The sequence below is a fragment of the Castor canadensis genome, chromosome 7, assembly GCF_047511655.1.
Source record: "Castor canadensis chromosome 7, mCasCan1.hap1v2, whole genome shotgun sequence".
Lineage (NCBI taxonomy): Eukaryota > Metazoa > Chordata > Mammalia > Rodentia > Castoridae > Castor > Castor canadensis.
The window spans coordinates 42,384,490-42,402,864 of record NC_133392.1 but is presented as its reverse complement, the minus strand read 5'-3'; the positions used below and the strand labels follow the sequence as shown (position 1 = coordinate 42,402,864).

The 18,375-nt window shown below is 41.9% G+C and overlaps 2 protein-coding genes and 1 pseudogene across 2 annotated transcripts in view; 2 read left to right on the top strand and 1 right to left on the bottom strand.

Annotated features, from left to right (window-relative positions):
- Nucleotides 1-13,138: 13,138 nt before the first annotated feature.
- On the bottom strand, nucleotides 13,139-15,504 carry Klln (killin, p53 regulated DNA replication inhibitor). The gene is given in 6 exon segments (XM_074078834.1): nucleotides 13,139-15,064; nucleotides 15,066-15,140; nucleotides 15,142-15,202; nucleotides 15,204-15,303; nucleotides 15,306-15,375; nucleotides 15,377-15,504. Coding segments are annotated over 6 exon segments (519 nt in total). The 5' UTR covers nucleotides 15,455-15,504; the 3' UTR covers nucleotides 13,139-14,929.
- A 430-nt stretch (nucleotides 15,505-15,934) lies between these two features.
- On the top strand, nucleotides 15,935-16,779 carry LOC141424787 (PTEN upstream open reading frame MP31-like; annotated as a pseudogene).
- Nucleotides 16,770-18,375, top strand: part of Pten (phosphatase and tensin homolog) — a 74,071-nt gene continuing 72,465 nt past the window's right edge. The window contains exon 1 of the mRNA XM_074078833.1: nucleotides 16,770-17,433. Within this exon, the coding sequence (XP_073934934.1) occupies nucleotides 17,355-17,433 (79 nt within the window). The 5' untranslated portion in view covers nucleotides 16,770-17,354. The remainder of the gene's footprint in view (nucleotides 17,434-18,375) is intronic.

Genomic DNA, 18,375 nt, shown 5'->3' with positions numbered 1-18,375 from the left:
CCCCCATCAGGGAACAGAATGCCAAGCCTGACACTTCCTCTGTTGGTGTTCCCTTTAGGAGACAAAAGATGGAAATAGTGATTGTCTTTCCAGAAAACACGCATATTAAAATGTAGAAAGAAAAGCTTAAATAGCTTGACATGATAATGTAAAGTAACATATGGATGGCATTATTTCAGGACTGTACTATATCCAGCTGGTAAGTTATATTTGAAAAAGGGCATAGTCTTTTAGTCATTTTGTTTAGATATATTTAACAGTATTTATTGATATGTGAAAAACCATTAGGCATTTTGAGAAGTAAAATGTACAGAGGTTTACATAATTTTTTTTGTGTGTGGTGTTGGGGTTTAACTCAGGGCCTACATCTTGAGCCACTCCATCAGTCCTTTTCGTGATGGTTTTGTTTTTGAGATAGGATCTCGCAAGCTATTTGCCCAGCCTGGCCTCAAATTGCAATCCTCCTGATCTGTGCCTCCACAGAGTAGCTAGGATTACAGGTGTGAGCCACCAGCACCTGGCTACTTAATAATTTTTTTAACCTCCAAGAAATTTCAATGGAAGTGGGAGCAACTTCCTTGAAGAAAAACTAAGGTATAGTTAGAGTTATGAGGGCTTAAACTAGAGTCTAGATGAAATTTTGATTCTAAATGTTACTGTACCTCCTGAATGAGGCTTGTCCTTGGGGAGCCCACACGAGTTTGCTTTTTGCACAGTTCAGTTGGAGCTAGCATCCTTCTAGCTTGTAGGAGACATTCACCAGAAGCTATCTAGTCCATATAGGAGGTGACATGTGAAGCTGGCCCCCACAAAGAACTTTGAATGGGTGGGAAGAGAGGTTGTGTACATTCTTGCTCATGTCACAATGTTGGACATTGTTGTGACAAGAGAAGCATGTGGCAGGTAAATATGATTGGGCTACTCTCACAATACCAAACCTGGATTCTAGAGTGACTGAGAAGCAAATGCCGTTCATTTAAAATCTTAACTGAAACACTGGTGTGTCATACAATTTTATTAATAAGAGGCATAAAACTCTTTTAAAAAGTCCTATCTTATTGGGACATCTTGAAGAACCAGGGGAATCCTTATTTTCTTATCTTGTACTTATTGATAGCTATTCATCATTCACTTAGCACTTACAGAAAGCTTATCAATGTCAAACAATATGTAAGGTGTCAGGGATGGCACAAAGAGAATACAGTTGAGTAAGATGTAGGACCTGTACTCAGTAACAGGTAATAGCAACCAGATAGTGCTTACTATGTGCCGGCTTATTCTAAGTGTTTCTTTCTCCCCTTCCTCACAAAAACTCTATGAAATGGGTACTATTATTATCCCCATTTTACAAATGAGGACACTGGGGTGCAGAGAGATTAAGTAACTTGCCAAAGGTCTCACACCTAATAAGTGAGATTGCAAAATTCAAAAGCTGACTCTGCTCCAGAAACTGTACTCTTAAACATCCATGCTAAGTAGGCTCCCAAGCAACTTATGATCTGAGTATTCATAATATGTACTTTCCCTATCAGGGTAAGACAGTGGGGAATGGTGGATAAGAAGCAAACATGACTCATGTTGAGTGTTTCCTGTAAGCCAACACCAAGAGCATCTGACTCAAGAAATGCTTCAGTCTGCTCTAAAGAGAGAACTTGAGTAATGGAGAAGTAGCAAACTCAGTGCAAAGTTAGAAATATTTACCAACAGATGGCAATCCAGTTTAATTTTATGTCCAGAGTTACATCCTTAATCTGCTATATCATCCTTTCATTGTGAGGGTTAATGAATACAGTCATTTCTATAGCATTTCATTTCTTTCTCCCTCCTCTGGTGGAAGTATTTGAATGACTGCATTTGCCATTGAGATTTGAACCTCATTAGGCCTAACTGGTGAACTGATGGAGTGGGTCTGCTGGGAGAGTACTTACAGGATACTGGGAACCTTAGAGAGAAATCTTGTGAAGGTAGAAAATTGCAGAAATGATAAAAAAGCCTCAGCAGTTATAGAATAGGGGTGATTTTAGTATGCATGGTAGAAAAGCAGAATAGTGTCAATTCATGAGAAATATGAGAGGTATTTAAGTAGAACATATCTGTTGGTAATTTAGTAGCAATATGCAACCAGCAAGTATTCATTATTACTTACATGATAATGCTCACCCCATACTGTCCCTATAGAAATATGCCAGGGATCTTCAGAAGACATGTATGTCTTTTAATAACCTCATTTATTTCTAAATGTTATCAGCAAATGTTAGTAATAATAAATGTCGGTAGTTATTATCTTTGTTTCTCTTTTCTTCCTCCCTCCTTCCCTTCCTCCCTTCTCTCTTTCTTTCCTTCCCTTCCTGCCTCCTTCCCTCCTTTGTTTCTTCTTTCCTTTGTTTCTTCCCTCCTCTTCCTTCCTTCCTGCCTCCTTCCCTCCCTCTTTCCCTTCTTTCTTTCTTTCAATGGGATGTTACTACATTGCCCATTCTGGCCTTGAACTCCTGGGCTTAAGCCATCCTCCTGCCTCAGTCACCCAAGTAGCTGTGACTCTAGTTACACACCATAGCACCTAGCTGTATTATTATCACTCTAACTACATCCCCGTTTTACTAACTTTTTAATGGGGTCAATGAGAAAATAGTACTTAATTTTCAAAATATTCTAATGTTTACATAGATTAAACAGAAAGAAGGAATAAAATTTATGTGAATAATCAAGGAATGTAATTGTTATGGCTTTTATGTGAATAATCAAGGAATGTAATTGTTATGGCTTTTACTTTCTTACAGAAATGAAATCCTGAAGTGACTTTAATTACTATAGAAATAAGTTCTTGCTGGGAGTCACTTTTTCTTATCTCATCATTGGATATTAACCAGATCACTAATATTTACTCTGTCCATCCTTCCTGCTTAAGTAAATAAGTTCCTTACTTCCTCTTTCCAGGCAAGCAGAGATTCCAAATAGATGACAAAGAAATCTTTTTCTTCCTAATTGATTCTTTGACCCTTTTAATCTCCCCTACACACCTAGCAGGGGTAGTCATTAAATTGCCTCAGATAACTGTGGAGCCTTCACAGTCATAACTGTGATATGATCATGTTACACCCACTCAAAGTTCTCTCCTTCAGGATCAAGGTTTAGGTGATGTCACACAGCCTATAGACTTCCTGCTTCCTGGACTAGTTTGTGAGAAGGATAGAAAATGAGAGAAGAATGAGCTTACTAAATTATGAAGACCAGATTTAACTAGTACCTGCTAAAGCTTGAAATATTTCCATGGTGATAAGTTGATCTACTTATTCTTTTTAACCTGCTGTATAATGTTCTTTCATATGAAAATCAACTTTCATTGTACATACTGATGGACATTTAGGTCCTTTCTAATCTTTGCTGTTTCAAGTAATATATACATGGACATCCTCCTACAGTATATGTGTTTTTATGCACGTGTATAAAAGTTTTGCTAGAGTAGGTATCTTTAAACTTCTGTTAGCTTACCCTGTAGAAACTTTGAAAAAAGTTTTCCAACACATTTTAGAGTTGGAATTAAACTTATTATACAAGTAGTTACAAAGGGAGTAATTTAACATTTAAAAGTAAAATTCTTAGCCAGTCATGGTGGCACATGCCTGTAATTATAGCACTCAGGAAACTGAGACAGGAGGATCAAGATTTCAAGGCAATTCTGGGCTACATAGTGAGTTTGAGGCTAGCCTGGTCTACATAAACAGGGAAATAAATGAAGTAGAATCTTTAAATGTGTCAGTGCAATATAAAGATTACAGTACATATGAACAGCACAAACAAGCTCTTCCATTACAGTGTGAAATTTTACATCATTTTTTTTTTCTCTTTGGTTTGTTTCTCTCTCTTTTTTTTGGTACTGGGGTTTGAACTCTCAGTCTACAACTTGAGCCACTCCACTAGCCCTATTTTTGTGATTGTTTTTTTCGATGTAGGGTCTTTCAAACTATTTGTCCAGGCTGGTTTTGAATCACAATCCTCCTGATCTCTGTCTCCTGAGTAGCTAAGATTATAGCTGTGTGCCAGTATGCCCAGGTCCTTTTAATCTATTGGACTTTAATTCTGCCACACATTTTTACTTGAATATAATATACATTATGTGTGAATATTTTTTATTCAGGATAAGTCTATTATGTTTCATGATACATATACATATATATATGTTTCATGATACACATAAAACAAATTTTATATAAAACTTAAATTGTTGAATTTTCTCAACCATAATGCTTCTAAGTGCTAAAAATTCTTCTGAATCATGTTATCTTTATCTTAAATTCTTAATCATTTAAATACTTTTTAATGTTAGTAATTATTAAACAAAAAGAAATCAGTGGGGCTTTTAAAAACTTGGCTTTTATTATATCATAAATTAATTTTTTCATATTTTTGAAGAAGATAGGTTTAACATCAGATCACTTATCCCTAGGTTTTGTTTTTATTTTGTAAATACTGAGTAGTAGTAGTCACATAAATAAGTAGATAGTATTCCATGCCTTGCATCACTTATTGATCTTACTTGTATTGATTTATCAATGGACAATTTGAATAAGTCTTTCTGCAGTGTACCAGAAAAAAAAAAAAAAAAACCCTTTCAGAAGGGTTTCCTAGTGAAATCATTCAACTTTTCAGTACCCATGTGATTATTTCAGATGATCATTTTAGTCCCTTGCCTGTTTTTACACTTTAAGGCAGCACATGTGGCAGTAACCACAGTATTGTGATTCCTGGACCTCCCCCCTCCATACCCAAATCCATGGATATGCTGGACCTTTATATAAAATGGCATAGTATTTACATATAATCTATGAACATCCACCTTTTAAGTCATCTTTGGATTGCTTATAATACCTAATGCAATGTACCTGCTGTATAAATTGTTGTTATACTGTATTGTTTAGGGAATAATGTTAAAAGAATTTTGCACACATTCAGTCCCAATGCAGTTTTTCTGATTTTTTTTTTTTTTGGTGGTACTAGGAGTTTGAACTTGGGGCCTCATGCTTGCTAGGCAGGCACTCTACCACTTGAGTCACTCCACCAGCCCTTTTTTGTCTTGGGTATTTTTGAGATAGAGTCCTGGAACTGTGATTCTCCTGATCTCTGCCCTCCCAAGTAGCTAGGATTACACACAAAAGCCACCAGCATCGGGCTGGTTTTGTTTTTTGAGGCAAGGTCTCCCTATGTAGCCCAGGCTGCCCTGGAACTCACTATATAGCCCTACCTGGTCTCAAACTCACAATCTTCCTGCCTCAACCTTCTGAGTGTTGGGAGTTCAGAGGTGCACTGCCATGGCTGATTGTTTTCTCTGGGTATTTTTTATTGACATTTGGTTGAATCTATAGATTCAGAAGCCAAGGATTGTTTTATTATTCAGATGTCTAAGGAGGGAGAAAGAGCCATTATGAAAGAGGAGATGAGGACAAGGAAGCCCCAGAGCCAGTTGACTTCACTGGTTGTCAGGTAGATTAGATTTGGAGAGGATATATGTGGCAATTAAAGATCTGGAATTAATTCCCTTAAACCCAAATGCCTTGGTTCTCCAGTTTTTAGAACACTATTTTTGTTACCCAAAAGTCTGGCCTTAATACCAATGCAAAAATATCAATAGCAGGTTTTCTAGGAAAAGGAAATAAAGTTTGTTATTTTTCAGATGAAGAGGAGGACAGGGAGAGTGAACCTCTCAGAGCTCGGTCTCCCCCTTCTGAGAGAAAAATGAACTTCCCTTTTAAAGGGGGAGTTCAGAGTATGTGACAAAAATGCATGTTTCAAAACTTTAACTCTTATCTCTCAGTTTACTGGCCTCACATCTACAAAGCTGTAAGTCTTGCTTGATAGAGATTTACTCCTTCTCAGTGGTCAGAGAGAAGTAAGTGGGAGAAGATTGCCTGGTTTAGTTGTAAAGAGTGTTAACCTTGGGCTCTCCAGCTTGTGGAGAGATAGAGAGAGAGAGAGAGAGAGAGAGAGAGAGAGCAACAAAGGGGAGAAATATTAGTTGGAATAACAGGCACAGCAAACTGGCTAGCATGCAAGCCTGCCATACCAAAAAACTGTCTTTCTTTTGTAGTCCTGGTTACACTCTGATGTTCATATTCATAAGTGGAATTGCTAGGGCTGGTGACTGATTGACTGAGGCACATTGATCATGCCTCTTAAAGACTTGGGAACAGTCCCTCTGGAGACCCACATAGTTAAGTCAAAGGCATCTTTTTTGGAAAAATCCAGTGATCACTTTAAGTAACTGATGAAAATTGAGTAGTAACCCACCAGAGTTCTGTCAAACACTGGTGAAGAAGATTATTTGGGAAGAGCTAAGAGTCAGGATTGCTTGACCTAGCTTCTGATATCAACCCACGCTATCAAGTAAGCTATCGAGGTAGCTCACTCTTTTTTTTTTTGTTTTGTTTTTGCAGAACTGGGGTTTGAACTTAGGGCTCACACCTTGAACCACTGCACCAGCCCTTTTTAGTGGTAGATTTTTTTGAGATAGGGTCTTGTGAACTATTTCCCTGTGCTGGCTTCGAATAGGGATCCTCCTGATCTCTGCCTCCTGAGTAGCTAGGATTACAGGTGTGAGCCACTGGCACCTGGCTGGTAGCGCACTCTTAAGGCAAAAAAAAAAAAAAAAAAACCAAAACAAAAAAAAAACTGGTTTGCAAATTTCTGGTTTGCAAAAAATAAATAATTTGCTAAAAAGGACAATACATTTCAAAAATAGCATAGTAGTGATTCTTAGTGACAAACAGTTTAATTCTGCTTTAAAGACTAAGAAAATTTAACTGGGGATGGTTGTGCATGCTTGTAATCCCAGACCTTGGGAGGCTGAGGAAGAATTACTGAGTTTGAGGCCAGCCTATACAAGAGACAATGAGACTCTGTCTTAAAAATTAAAAAAAACCAACGAAACAGAAAACAGATAACAATTGTTAGCCAATTGTAAACTACTGTTTAATGCCATAGTTATATTAAATGACAAAATAAAGCAGTTGTAAACCATACCCTGTAATAAGTTTCTCATTGAAATCATGTCTTAGGATTCACAGACTAAGTTTGTAAAGTTCAGTACTCCAATTGTGATTTAGAGTTCTCTAATAGGTACTTCAGAAAGAATTCGACAGAAAAACCTAATGTTGTCAGACCTAACTTAGAAGGGAAATTTTCTCTTTTCTAAATATAATAGAAGAACAGTCCTCTTATGGATTTTGACTACTTAATTGTACTGTGTTACATTTCTTACAAGATGTACACGTTTGTACTGCAGGAAACCCTAGAGGAAAAGGAAGTCTGTAAGTAAAGGTCATGGTACTTAAAAATTAATTTGGTGTACTGTATTTCAAATCCTCCACATAAATTTCATGAAGTCTGTGAGACTGGCATAAAACTAATGGATAGAAACAGTGCATTTTCAAAGGAAACAAACCCCTAAATTACAATGGCTCTGAGCCATAAGTCTTATCTGAAATTTCTTTTCTTGCACATGGTACTTTGATCTTAGCTACCTCCCAGAATGTAACCCCAGCCCACTGACTGCTGGAGCTCTTGAGACCTCTCTATTCCCATATCAACAGTTGAATGAATCAAGGAGGAGGGAGGCCTTAATTTAAGCTTTGTCTTATTGTTAATGTGTTCTTGTGGACTTGCTAATTATAAGGTAAGATTGTCTGCATTTCACATCCTATCTATTTTGTAGTGGTAAGCATTCATCCTATTATCTGGTCAATTAATTATGATTTGAATTTGGCGATTACATTTTTTTGTGTGTATTATCAGAATGGGGGAATCTTGAAATATAAATGTGAGGAGGAGGAAACTGGGAATAGGATGAAAGAGAATGGCAAGAGAGAGGGCAGGAGACAGGAAAGTGGAAGGATGAATGAATGAGAGGGAAGATTGAAGCTGTATAAAAAGATGAGTGACCTCTCCCAGCCTTCTCTTGCAATATCCTCATATTTATATATGAGTAGAAGAGGAAAGGATGGAAAGAACAAAAGGTGAGAGAAAGACATTTATCTGGGGAAGAGAAGTGGTGAACTACTGGAAAATTTTAACTATATGCATGTCTTACTTGAACAAACTTCTTAGTATTATGAAATTTAGGTTTTGGGGGAAAATACAAAACTAATAAGGCATAAATATTTGTGGAAGAAAGAAAGATAGGGATTCAGGCCTCTACTACTTCATGCCAGAGACAAACTAACCTTACTCCAGCACAAGCTGGCCTAATGAAAGCCAGGATTAAACTTTCTCCACTGACCTGCCTGAGACTGCAAATAGGTCCTTTAAGCCAGGATGAAAGGGCTGCATGTAATGGCACTACACAGCAGCATTTTCATTGACTCCAACTCTTCAGCAGATGGCAGCATTCCCCCTGCTCCTGGTGAAGTTTGCTGTTTTCTTCTTTCAAAAGAGCATCACTCTCATAATCCCTTTCTTCATTCAGCGGCCATGTGTTGGCTGCCCCTGTATCTTTATTTAGAAAGCACTTTTTCAATGATCTTAGGAACTGAGAAGAAAATTTACAACATGAGGCAATTCAGTTTGATTTTTTTTTTTCTCTTTTTTGTCAGTACTAGGGTTTAAACTCAGGACCTTGTGTTAGCTAGGCAAGTCACTCTACTATTTGAGTCATGCCCCAGCCCTTGCATTTGATTCTTTTTTTTAACTCTTCATGATGGTACTTTATTGCCTATCAAATACCTGCTATTTTTTTTTTTAAAGTTACCTTCCTAATTGCATATAGTAACTAATCTATCTTTCAGTGAGTTCAATAAACAGAAAAAATTTTATATACTTGAAAATGAAATTTGAAATGCTGATTTGTATTCCAAGATCTTATTATATATATGAACTAGTATACATTGATAGTACAAAGGGGTGTCATTGTTTCATTGTGGTAATTCCATACATGTGTATGGTCTACTTGTTTTTGTTGTATTAGGGTTTGAACTCAGGGCCTTGTGCTTGCTAGGAAGGCACTCTAACACTTGAGCCACTCTTATCAGATAGAGTCTTGTGAACTATTTGCTTGGGCTGGCCTCAAGATCTCTGATCCTCCTGATCTCTGCCTCCAGAGTAGCTAGGATTACAGGCGTGAGCCTCTGGTGCCAGACCATACTGTATACTTTGAACAGATTCACCCCCTCTACTATATTCCCATTTTCTACCCGTCCTTCCCCCATGTTTGGTGTGAGTGGGGTTTGGATTTAGGGCTTCACACTTGTAAAGTAGGCACTCTACTGCTTGAACCACACTTTCAGTCCTCACGTTTGATCCTTAAGGCACTAATCTTCACAGGCTAATTTTAGGACATTTTAGGGCAGGAGTGAACATCAATATTCATATTGTTCACTTCTCCCATCTTTCCCTATTCCAAACCCTGTTTATTATTTCTCTCAGGCAGTTAGTTCCTTTCTGCATTTGTTCACTCCTGTGTAAGGCTTGAAAAAATGCCATTAAAAGCCATCTGTAGTCAAACTTCTCTGTAACTTATTTAGGTTTCTGTAAAAGCGAGGCATTCTTCCCATCTTTATTCAATGATGGGGCTATCAGGAGGTTTCCCAGGTTCTGGTCAAGGATCTGTCATGGAGTTTTATGTAATCTGAGCATGTAAACTCTTGAGTCTCAGCTTCTTCATTTGTAAAATGGAATTAGGAAATGAGGGGGACTTTGAAGTTTCTTTTAGCTCTTACATTCATTCTTTTGTTTTGTTTTTTGTGGTACTGGAGTTTGAATTTAGGGCCTCACACTTACTATGCAGGCGCTCTACCACTTGAACCATTTGGCCAACTCTTTTTTTGGTTTTGGGTGTTTTTGAGCTAGAGTCTCACTTTCATTTTGCCCAGGCTAGTCTTAAACCACAATCCCCCACATCTCTGCCTCCTGAGTAGCTGTAAGTACAGGTGTGCCACCAGCACTTGGCCGCTTACATTCATTCTTGATCATAAAGCCATCTGTCATTGACTTCAATGGAAGAGGGTAGTAATGCTGTGGAAATATGATTATTTCCAAAGGAAAAATGTTTTTTAGCAGCAAAAATTATTATGAGTGAAAAACAGATCTAGTTGAGACAGTTGGTAGGGAAGAGAGGATACTGAGGATAAATACAACCTGTGGTGTGACACAGCATCTCTAGAGCCATGGCAGGTGCCCCTATGTATTTCTACAATGAGGCAGACACCTAACAGACCATTGGACTTATATATGGGAAATTTCTTAGTGTGCTTATATCTGCTTAAAAATGAAATTGGAATTGAGATTTCTCTTTTGTTATTTGACAGTCTTTGGATAATAAAACATTTATAAACTTAAGGAAATAATAAATGATTACTGTAAAAAAACCTTTCAAAGCATAGAGAAAGCAGCAAATGAAATTAATCTCTCTCTGAAGATTTCCTATCATTCCTCTCAGAGATAACCAATGCTATCTTTTCTCTTTTTTATTCTTTAAGATATTTTCCACGTATTTATACAAACACCTTTCTCTGCCTCTGTCTCTGTCTCTCTCTGTCTCTCTGTCTCTCTCTCTCTCTCTCTCTGTATATAGATAGATATTCACACATATCACTTTTACTTCACTGAATTTTAGTTAATATTTTGAGAAATATATTAATCCTAGAGTAAAAGTATTCACATAAAATAAACGAGTAAATAAATTTCTTAATAAATTAAAAAATTATAAGATTAGGGAGCAAAATAGAAACAACAGAAAATATCCAGTTGCTAATAAAATTATCAGCTGACAGTGGGAATTCTTGGTTCTGTTTTTGCTTTTTTGAGACAGGGTCTTGCTATGTAGCCCAGACTGGCTTCAAACTCACGATCCCCCTGCCTCAGCCTTCTGAGTGCTGGGATTACACACATGTATCACCACCTTTAGCTCTGGCCTTCAATTTTTTATGGGCAGGAAGCAGGCTGAGAAAGTTATTCAACTGTAAAGGGAAAAGAGTTTCTTATAGACAAGGAAAATTGACTCAGAGGTCTTAGGCTGCACCTCAGACACTGGGGGCAAGAGCTAATGAGCAACCACATAAAGAAAGGGAGGCCCCAAGCCATTGTAGCTACTCCACCAGAGGTGCTAGACATGTGGGTGAAGCCATCTTGGACATTCCAGACCCAGCTAAACTCACAGCTGAATGTCTGATTCTAGCTGACATCAATGGGGAAACAAACTGTCCAACCGTGCTCTTTCCAAATTGCAGAATTGTGGGAAATCAATAGTGATGGTTGTTTTAAGTCACCAAGTTTTAAAACATGGTTTATTATGAAGCAAAAGATAATTGAAATTTATCAAATGTTAGGGTGTTTTTCTATTACTTTAACCTTACTCTGTGACTGAAGAGGTGGCAATAGTGTTAGCTAAAGGACATGAAGTTCTCAAGACAGACTAAATTCCATAAAGGTAGACTCGATACGCCATAGTCCTTGGCTATCCATAAAGCTTAGCACAGTATTGGCACATAATAGCCTCCCAAACATTTTCTGATTGAATTATGAAATGAATGGAGATAAGACCTCCTACCATCAAGAGGATGAACAAAAAATTTAAGCTGATTTTTATCCTATATATTTTCTTTTTCAAAAGCATCTTTATTGTGAGAAAAAGTGATGCCTCAAAAGCCATCAGAATATTCTGAAGGGAAAGATTTGTAGGAGTGAGGCAGTTGTCAACCTTGATTTTTTCTTAATGTCACTCCTACATCTAGACAAATGTGGGTTACTCTGTGAAGTGCCTGGTAGATGCTCCAATAACTGCTGGTATTGAAATGATCATTTTCTATTATTGGAAGTGCTAAAAATCAAAATGTGCTCCATGGGGCTAGAATTGCAGTTAGCATTAAGACCAAAGTAGAGTACCCAATAGTCAAAGTTAGCTTGGAGATGAAAACAGTTCAAGTGTCTTGTCACATAAAGCCATTTCTCTGACTCCCTGGTCCAAAGAACAATTCTTTTTCTTTTCTTCCTTACTTTCTTTTGTGGGACTGAGGTTTGAACTCAGGACTTCTCACTTGCAAAAGCAGGTGCTCTACCGTTTGAGCCACACCTCCAGTCCATTTTGCTCTGGGAATTTTAGAGATAGGGTCTCACTATTTGCCTGGGCTGGCCATTAACAGCAACCCTCCCAATCTCAGCCTCCCCAAGTGGCTAGGATTACAGGTGTGAGCCATCAGTGCCTGGCTCCAAGGAACAATTTCGGAATGTCACTTGGTCACAGTGAATGTCTGGTCTGCTCCATGGTTATCTCAAAGAACACCTAGCCTAACCTCTACTTTTCTGAGACTGATGATTTCATACAGTACATGTCTTTCCTGAGATATGAAAGAAAACAGACTGCCATCTGAAATCACGTTAGAAAATATTTAGGACATAGAAAGGTTCTAGACAATAATGGGAAATGTTCTTTTAGGATATAGTTACTTGTATGTCCCATCACAATATCATCTGAAGACTGACTGTCTTGGACAAGCTAGCTTTACTTAAAAGAACAATAATTTAAAGGTCTTCAGAATTGGAAGAATTGGGTAGTTTAAATTCAAAACCAATAATTATATATTTTTTCTATTCTATTGTTTAAAAATATAAGTTAAACAGATAAAAATAGAGAAGATTAATTCAAAATTAAAGCCATTGATTTAGGGCTCTTCTTGAAAGGTCAGTGTGTGGGATATGAAAAAGGCACTGTAGCAACAGAGTGTTCACACAAAAGACATTTTAGCAGCAGAACCTATAAAGAGCACATTAACTATTTATTATCATGCACATCAAGTTGCTGGTTGTTTCACTTATCAAAGAAACTAAAAAATGGAATTTTCTTTGGACATTCTTTGGATGTAGTAACAATACAGTTTTGGAATCAGTTGTTAGAAACTAAATTAAAGTTGGTTTATCACACTCACTAATTATTCTATATACTTAGTCTCCCTGAAGCTTTATACAATTCTCCCTTTGTTACAAGGTTCTGTTTCTCCCTAGGGTGTTCTGAATCCAGGCAGGTAAAGAACTGAAGTGCTTGGAAACCAGTGTATTGTAGTATCTATACAGCCAAGCAGATATTTTCATTTGAACTTAAAATATTATTAATTTTTTTCCTGTGCATTAGATGGGACCAACCCATCTAATGGTTAGAGGTTTCATCTCTACCATATGGGTAAGGACATCCCTTGAGCAGAAGAAAAAAGTGAAGACAAACATTTTTAAAGGCTATAAGAGTATTTCTTTCAGAAACACATTTAATAGTGGAAAGGAGGTTTTTATTCAGAAATTCCTAGCAACCACCTGATGTTGCTGTCAGCCTGGCCAATTATCTGCCAACATGGGTGATCCTTTCATTCACCACTAGAGAGAAGTAGAGAGACCTTAGGTTCTGGGAAGCAGCAAAACCCATTTCCTTTACATAGAGGTGTGTGTGGGCTGGTCTCATATTCTAGCACTTCAGTGCTGCTGCTGCTGCACCCTCCTTGCTTCAGATTAACACTGAGCCATGGGAATCAAAGAAGATCCTCTCTGCTCAAATCCAACACCATCAAGGCCAGGGTTGAACTCTGTTTCATCTTCTTCCAAAAATGAAGCAGATTTCAGAGCTTCTCAGACGCTATAAGACATCATCACATAAGGCAGCTCCAGGGGAGAGGCAAAGTAAGGTGGTGCTAATAACAGGGACTCTGGGGACAGATCAGCAACCTTAGAAACAAATGTGGGACATTTTCCTTGATCTAACTTCTTCATTTCCCTTTTCCCCACCAAGGAGCAAGTGATACTCAATTGAGCAGCCCTGGTTTTTACCATGCAATCTAGCAGAACATATAGACACCAGGGATTCCTTATCCTTGGTTATTTGTAAAAGAAAGAAATCTCTATCTCACAGTAGGCTGTGTGGACAAGATTTACACCTTTGGAAACCCAATTGAGGCCTTTCTCCAACAGTTTCCAGATTGCTCTCCATTTCCTTTTTCAATTGTAGTCCCCACCTCCCTCAACTGACTGGAACCATGCACAAAACTAGCCTCCAATAAATGTCAACACCTTAACTTCTGCAGGTTGCTAACTCCTGAAGTGATATCTTAAAAGAATGTTATGTATAAATGCAAGGTTTGAGTAACCTCAGCGATCTCTAATAACACTGTAAATATCCTTGGTTTAATTAGTAGTCCTGGAGTTAGGTAATGACCTGTGGCTCTCTGAGCTAGGCCTCTTGAGGTTTCTAGTCTTCAGGGGCTGCCTGCAACTATGATGTGCACATACACAATCTTCTTTCTCATATACTTCATAAGTCTTCTGTAGACCTTCCTAGGCACCTACTCACAATTATTGCAACACCCATGCTAATTGATTCATACTTTCCCAAATTTCTAAAGTGACCCATTGCATCAGTCTAGGTCTCAAGTCAGATACTTCTGGACTCAAATTGTTGCCTTGAAACTACGTCCCCAGGCAAAAGAATAAAAAGGAAGAAATTCCTAGATTGGTGTTCATTGACGCCCATTCTCTCCAAGCAGAAGAGCTGGCTGGTGGGGGAGGGGGAATGCGTTTCAGTTTTCAGAACTTCTGAAATCATTCAAGGCGACAGGTCAACCAATCCGGGGCCGTAAGCAGACTTGACAGGTTTCTTCTGGGCTGACGGCCATTGACTGAGTTCTCCGACCAGATAAGTCAGTTGGCTGAGTCTACAGTAGGTGGGGCACGTTCACCAGCTCAGGGGTAGTGACTGGGAGTTTTGTTGCAACATCGGCAAACCCAAGCAGCGGGCTGCAACAGGAGATACCCTTTTGCCCCAGGAGCACACGACCAGATTTCACCCTAATCAGAGAGGGCGATGCATCAGATCCCTAGGGTCCAGCCCTTTCTCCTACTGTTGGGCACGCTCAGTGTTGGCAGGTCCAGGGCAAGGCGCCTCGGGTCTTGGTGCTCACTTTGTGGATCAGCAGGTGTGGGGTAGGAACAACCTAGAAACTCTCCCCCTTGGTGTGCAAGAACTGGCGGAGGCCCGTGGAGCGGGCAGGCGGGGGCACGTGCTAGTATGTAGGTGCTTGTGTAACTAGCTCCCTAGACACTTAGCCCCGACATCATTCCTGCGGAAGGCTCCTTTGTGCCCCTTTTTCTGCTGCGACGCGCAAAGAACTGGAGATCCTGCCGCTTACATAGGACGAGGACACCCAGAGCAAAGGGAGCGGAGCACTTGTCTCTGGAGCAGATACGGGAGTGGGAATTTGGAAAGTTCCCCAACTAGGAACACACGTGACCTCCTCCTGAAAGTAGTTCCGACCGCGGCTCGTGTATCCTTCCACCTCCTTTGAACCCTCCTAGGCCTCCTCGCCCCGCCCACTCGCAGGGCTGCAGCTTCCTACCGTTCTGTACTTCGCACTCAGACCCGGTAACCCTGGCCTGAAGCGCGCACGGTACGGCTCAGCCTGGGGAGCACGGACCCTGGCCCCGGGCGATCCATCCTACCGGGTTTTCTCAGTGGCCAAAAAGGGGCGGGGCGAGGTGGCCTCTGAGGACCAAGCTTGAGTTCCAGCGGTGAACCGACTTGGAGCTTGAGGGGAGAGATGCTGGGCTCCCCAAGGGGCAATGGAGGGGGACTATCGTGTGCGCTCCACCAACTGGAATCCACGTTCAGTCCACGCAGACGTGTGTCCTTTGGGCTCTGGAAATTCAGGGGAGACGTGCGTGCGCCCACACTTACCGTGCAAAATCATGCTTGGAGGGGAGGTTTCATTTTTAGGACAAATGAACTCGAGTTGCCCGGGAAGCGAGAGGTGGGGCAGGGAATGGGAGCCGGATGAGGTGATACACGCTGGTGACACAATAGGGGGTTGTACTTTGTGCTAAGACTGACACCTTGAGGAGACGGTGGAGGAGGGGTGGGGTCTCCAGGCAAAGGCTGCTACAGTCAAATGCCTGCGAACGATTGTGATCTAACAATGCAGAAGGAGAGAAGTGAGAGCGCAGGTCGTCCCAGGGAAATCTAGGTAGAGAGGTGTCCTCGCTGCAAGGGACCGTTCCCGCATTTCCTTCTGAGCAGCGTGATCACCTGGTCCTTTGCACCTGTGTGCGCAGGTAACCTCGATCAGAGTCAGTGACACTGCTCAACGCACCCATCTCGGCTTTCCTCCCTAGTCCCTCCCCGCGCCACAGCCCATCCTGCCTGGCTGGGTTTCTGGGCCGAGGCAGCAGCCGCAGCAAGTGCAGTTACAGGCGGGCGCCTGCGAACAAGCCCGAGCGAGCCCCTGGCAGTCACACTGGGCATGCTCAGTAGCGCAGGCAGGTTGGGGGCTCAGCGCCTGGCCCCTGTTCCCTCTCCTCCTCTCTTCTCCCCTCCCCTCCCCTCCCCGGGCAAAAGGCCGGTCCGCCTCTCGCCTCCCCTCAGGCTCCCGAGGCGCCCGGCTCCCGGCGTGGCGGCGGCGGAGGGGGCGGGTTGGCCGGCGGACGGTGATGTGGCGGGACTCTTTGTGCACTGCGGCAGGATACGCGTTCGAGCGCAGGGACGCGGCTGCGCTCAGTTCTCTCCTCTCGGAAGCTGCAGCCATGATGGAAGTTTGAGAGTTGAGCCGCTGTGAGGCTAGGCCCGGCTCAGGCGAGGGAGATGAGAGACGGCGGCGGCCACGGCCCAGAGCCCCTCTCAGCGCCTGTGAGCAGCCGCGGGGGCAGCGCCCTCGGGGAGCCGGCCGGCCTGCGGCGGCGGCAGCGGCGGCGTTGCTCGCCTCCTCTCGGGCTTCTCTTCTTTTAACCGTGCAGCCTGTTCCTCGGCTTCTGCGGAGAGGGAAGGTGGAAGCCGTGGGCTCGGGCGGGAGCCGGCGGAGGCTCGGCGGCGGCGGCGCCTCCCGCTCCTGGAGCGGGGGGGAGAAGCAGCGGCCGCGGCCGCAGCTCCGGGAAGGGGGTCGGAGTCGCCTGTCACCATTTCCAGGGCTGGGGACGCCGGAGAGTTGGTCTCTCCCCTTGTACTGCCTCCAACACGGCGGCGGCGGCGGCGGCACGTCCAGGGACCCGGGCCGGTTTTAAACCTGCCCTCCGCCGCCGCCGCACCTCCCCTGGCCCGGGCTCCGGAGGCCGCCGGAGGAGGCAGCCGTTCCGAGGCTTGTCCGTCTTCTCCCCATTCCGCTGCCGCCGCTGCCAGGCCTCTGGCTGCTGAGGAGAAGCAGGCCCTGTCGCTGCCACCATCCAGCAACGGCGGCAGCAGCAGCAGCAGCCATTACCCGGCCGCGGTCCAGAGCCAAGCGGCAGCAGAGCGAGGGGCCTCGGCCACCGCCAAGTCCAGAGCCATTTCCATCCTGCATAAGAAGCCCCGCCACCAGCAGCTTCTGCCATCTCTCTCCTCCTTCTTCTTCAGCCACAGGCTCCCAGACATGACAGCCATCATCAAAGAGATCGTTAGCAGAAACAAAAGGAGATATCAAGAGGATGGATTCGACTTAGACTTGACCTGTATCCATTTCTGCCGCTGCTCCTTTTTTTTTTTTTTTTTTTTTTTTTTTTTTGCATTTTCTGTCAACTCCCTCTGCTAACCGTGGGAGTTAGACGGATGCGAAAAATGTCCATAGCTGGGGTGATGATCAGGTTTAAGCCTGGTCACCTTTCTAGATCGCGTGTTTTGTGTCCCTTTTCGGTGTACTGAACCCAGGGTGCGTTCGGCTAGACGGAACTCGTGGTTGGTTGCAATGTCAAGGCACCGACTGGTTTCTCAGTCCATCTGTCTGTATGGTCTCTATTGTCCGTTAATGCAGAAGACAGAATGCTGTCGGTGGATTAGTGAGCTCGGGAATCCGGTCGGCTAAACGAACCCCAGGGTAGACGCTTTGAGGTTGAGCCTATTTCGATTAAATCTTGACTTAGGCCCCAGATCAAGGGTATAGATCAGATTAAAATGAGAATTAGTGTTGCACGTACGCATATTGCATCAGAATCTTGCACTGATTGCTCTTAGTTTCCTGGGCTGCAGCGATAGATTCTTTTCCAATGTGACTTGTGGACTGATTTGCATAACTTTAGAAGCATAATCATTGTCGGCATTATGTGGTGCGCATTGGAGGGCAGAAGTGGGTATGTGTTCAAGATAATCACAACTTTGATCTGCATTTAGAAGTTTTTATAGCTTGAAATCAATCATCTTCCTAGAACATTGTTTAATTAGAATTTTTCTCTCCTGATGTGATGTGGTAGGGCATAAAATTTGTCTCTCAGTAGCATTTTATGTTCTGTGGCCTTGTCACACACGATAGAATGGAGATTGAGTAGTTTTTGGTCCCCTGATGATAATGTCGTGTAGGTTTGGGGTATTGTGTGTAGCGAATAATCATTGTAGAAATTAAGCTTCAACTTTCACTTGAAATTTAAGTATTATTGTGAACCAGAATTGCTACTCGCTAT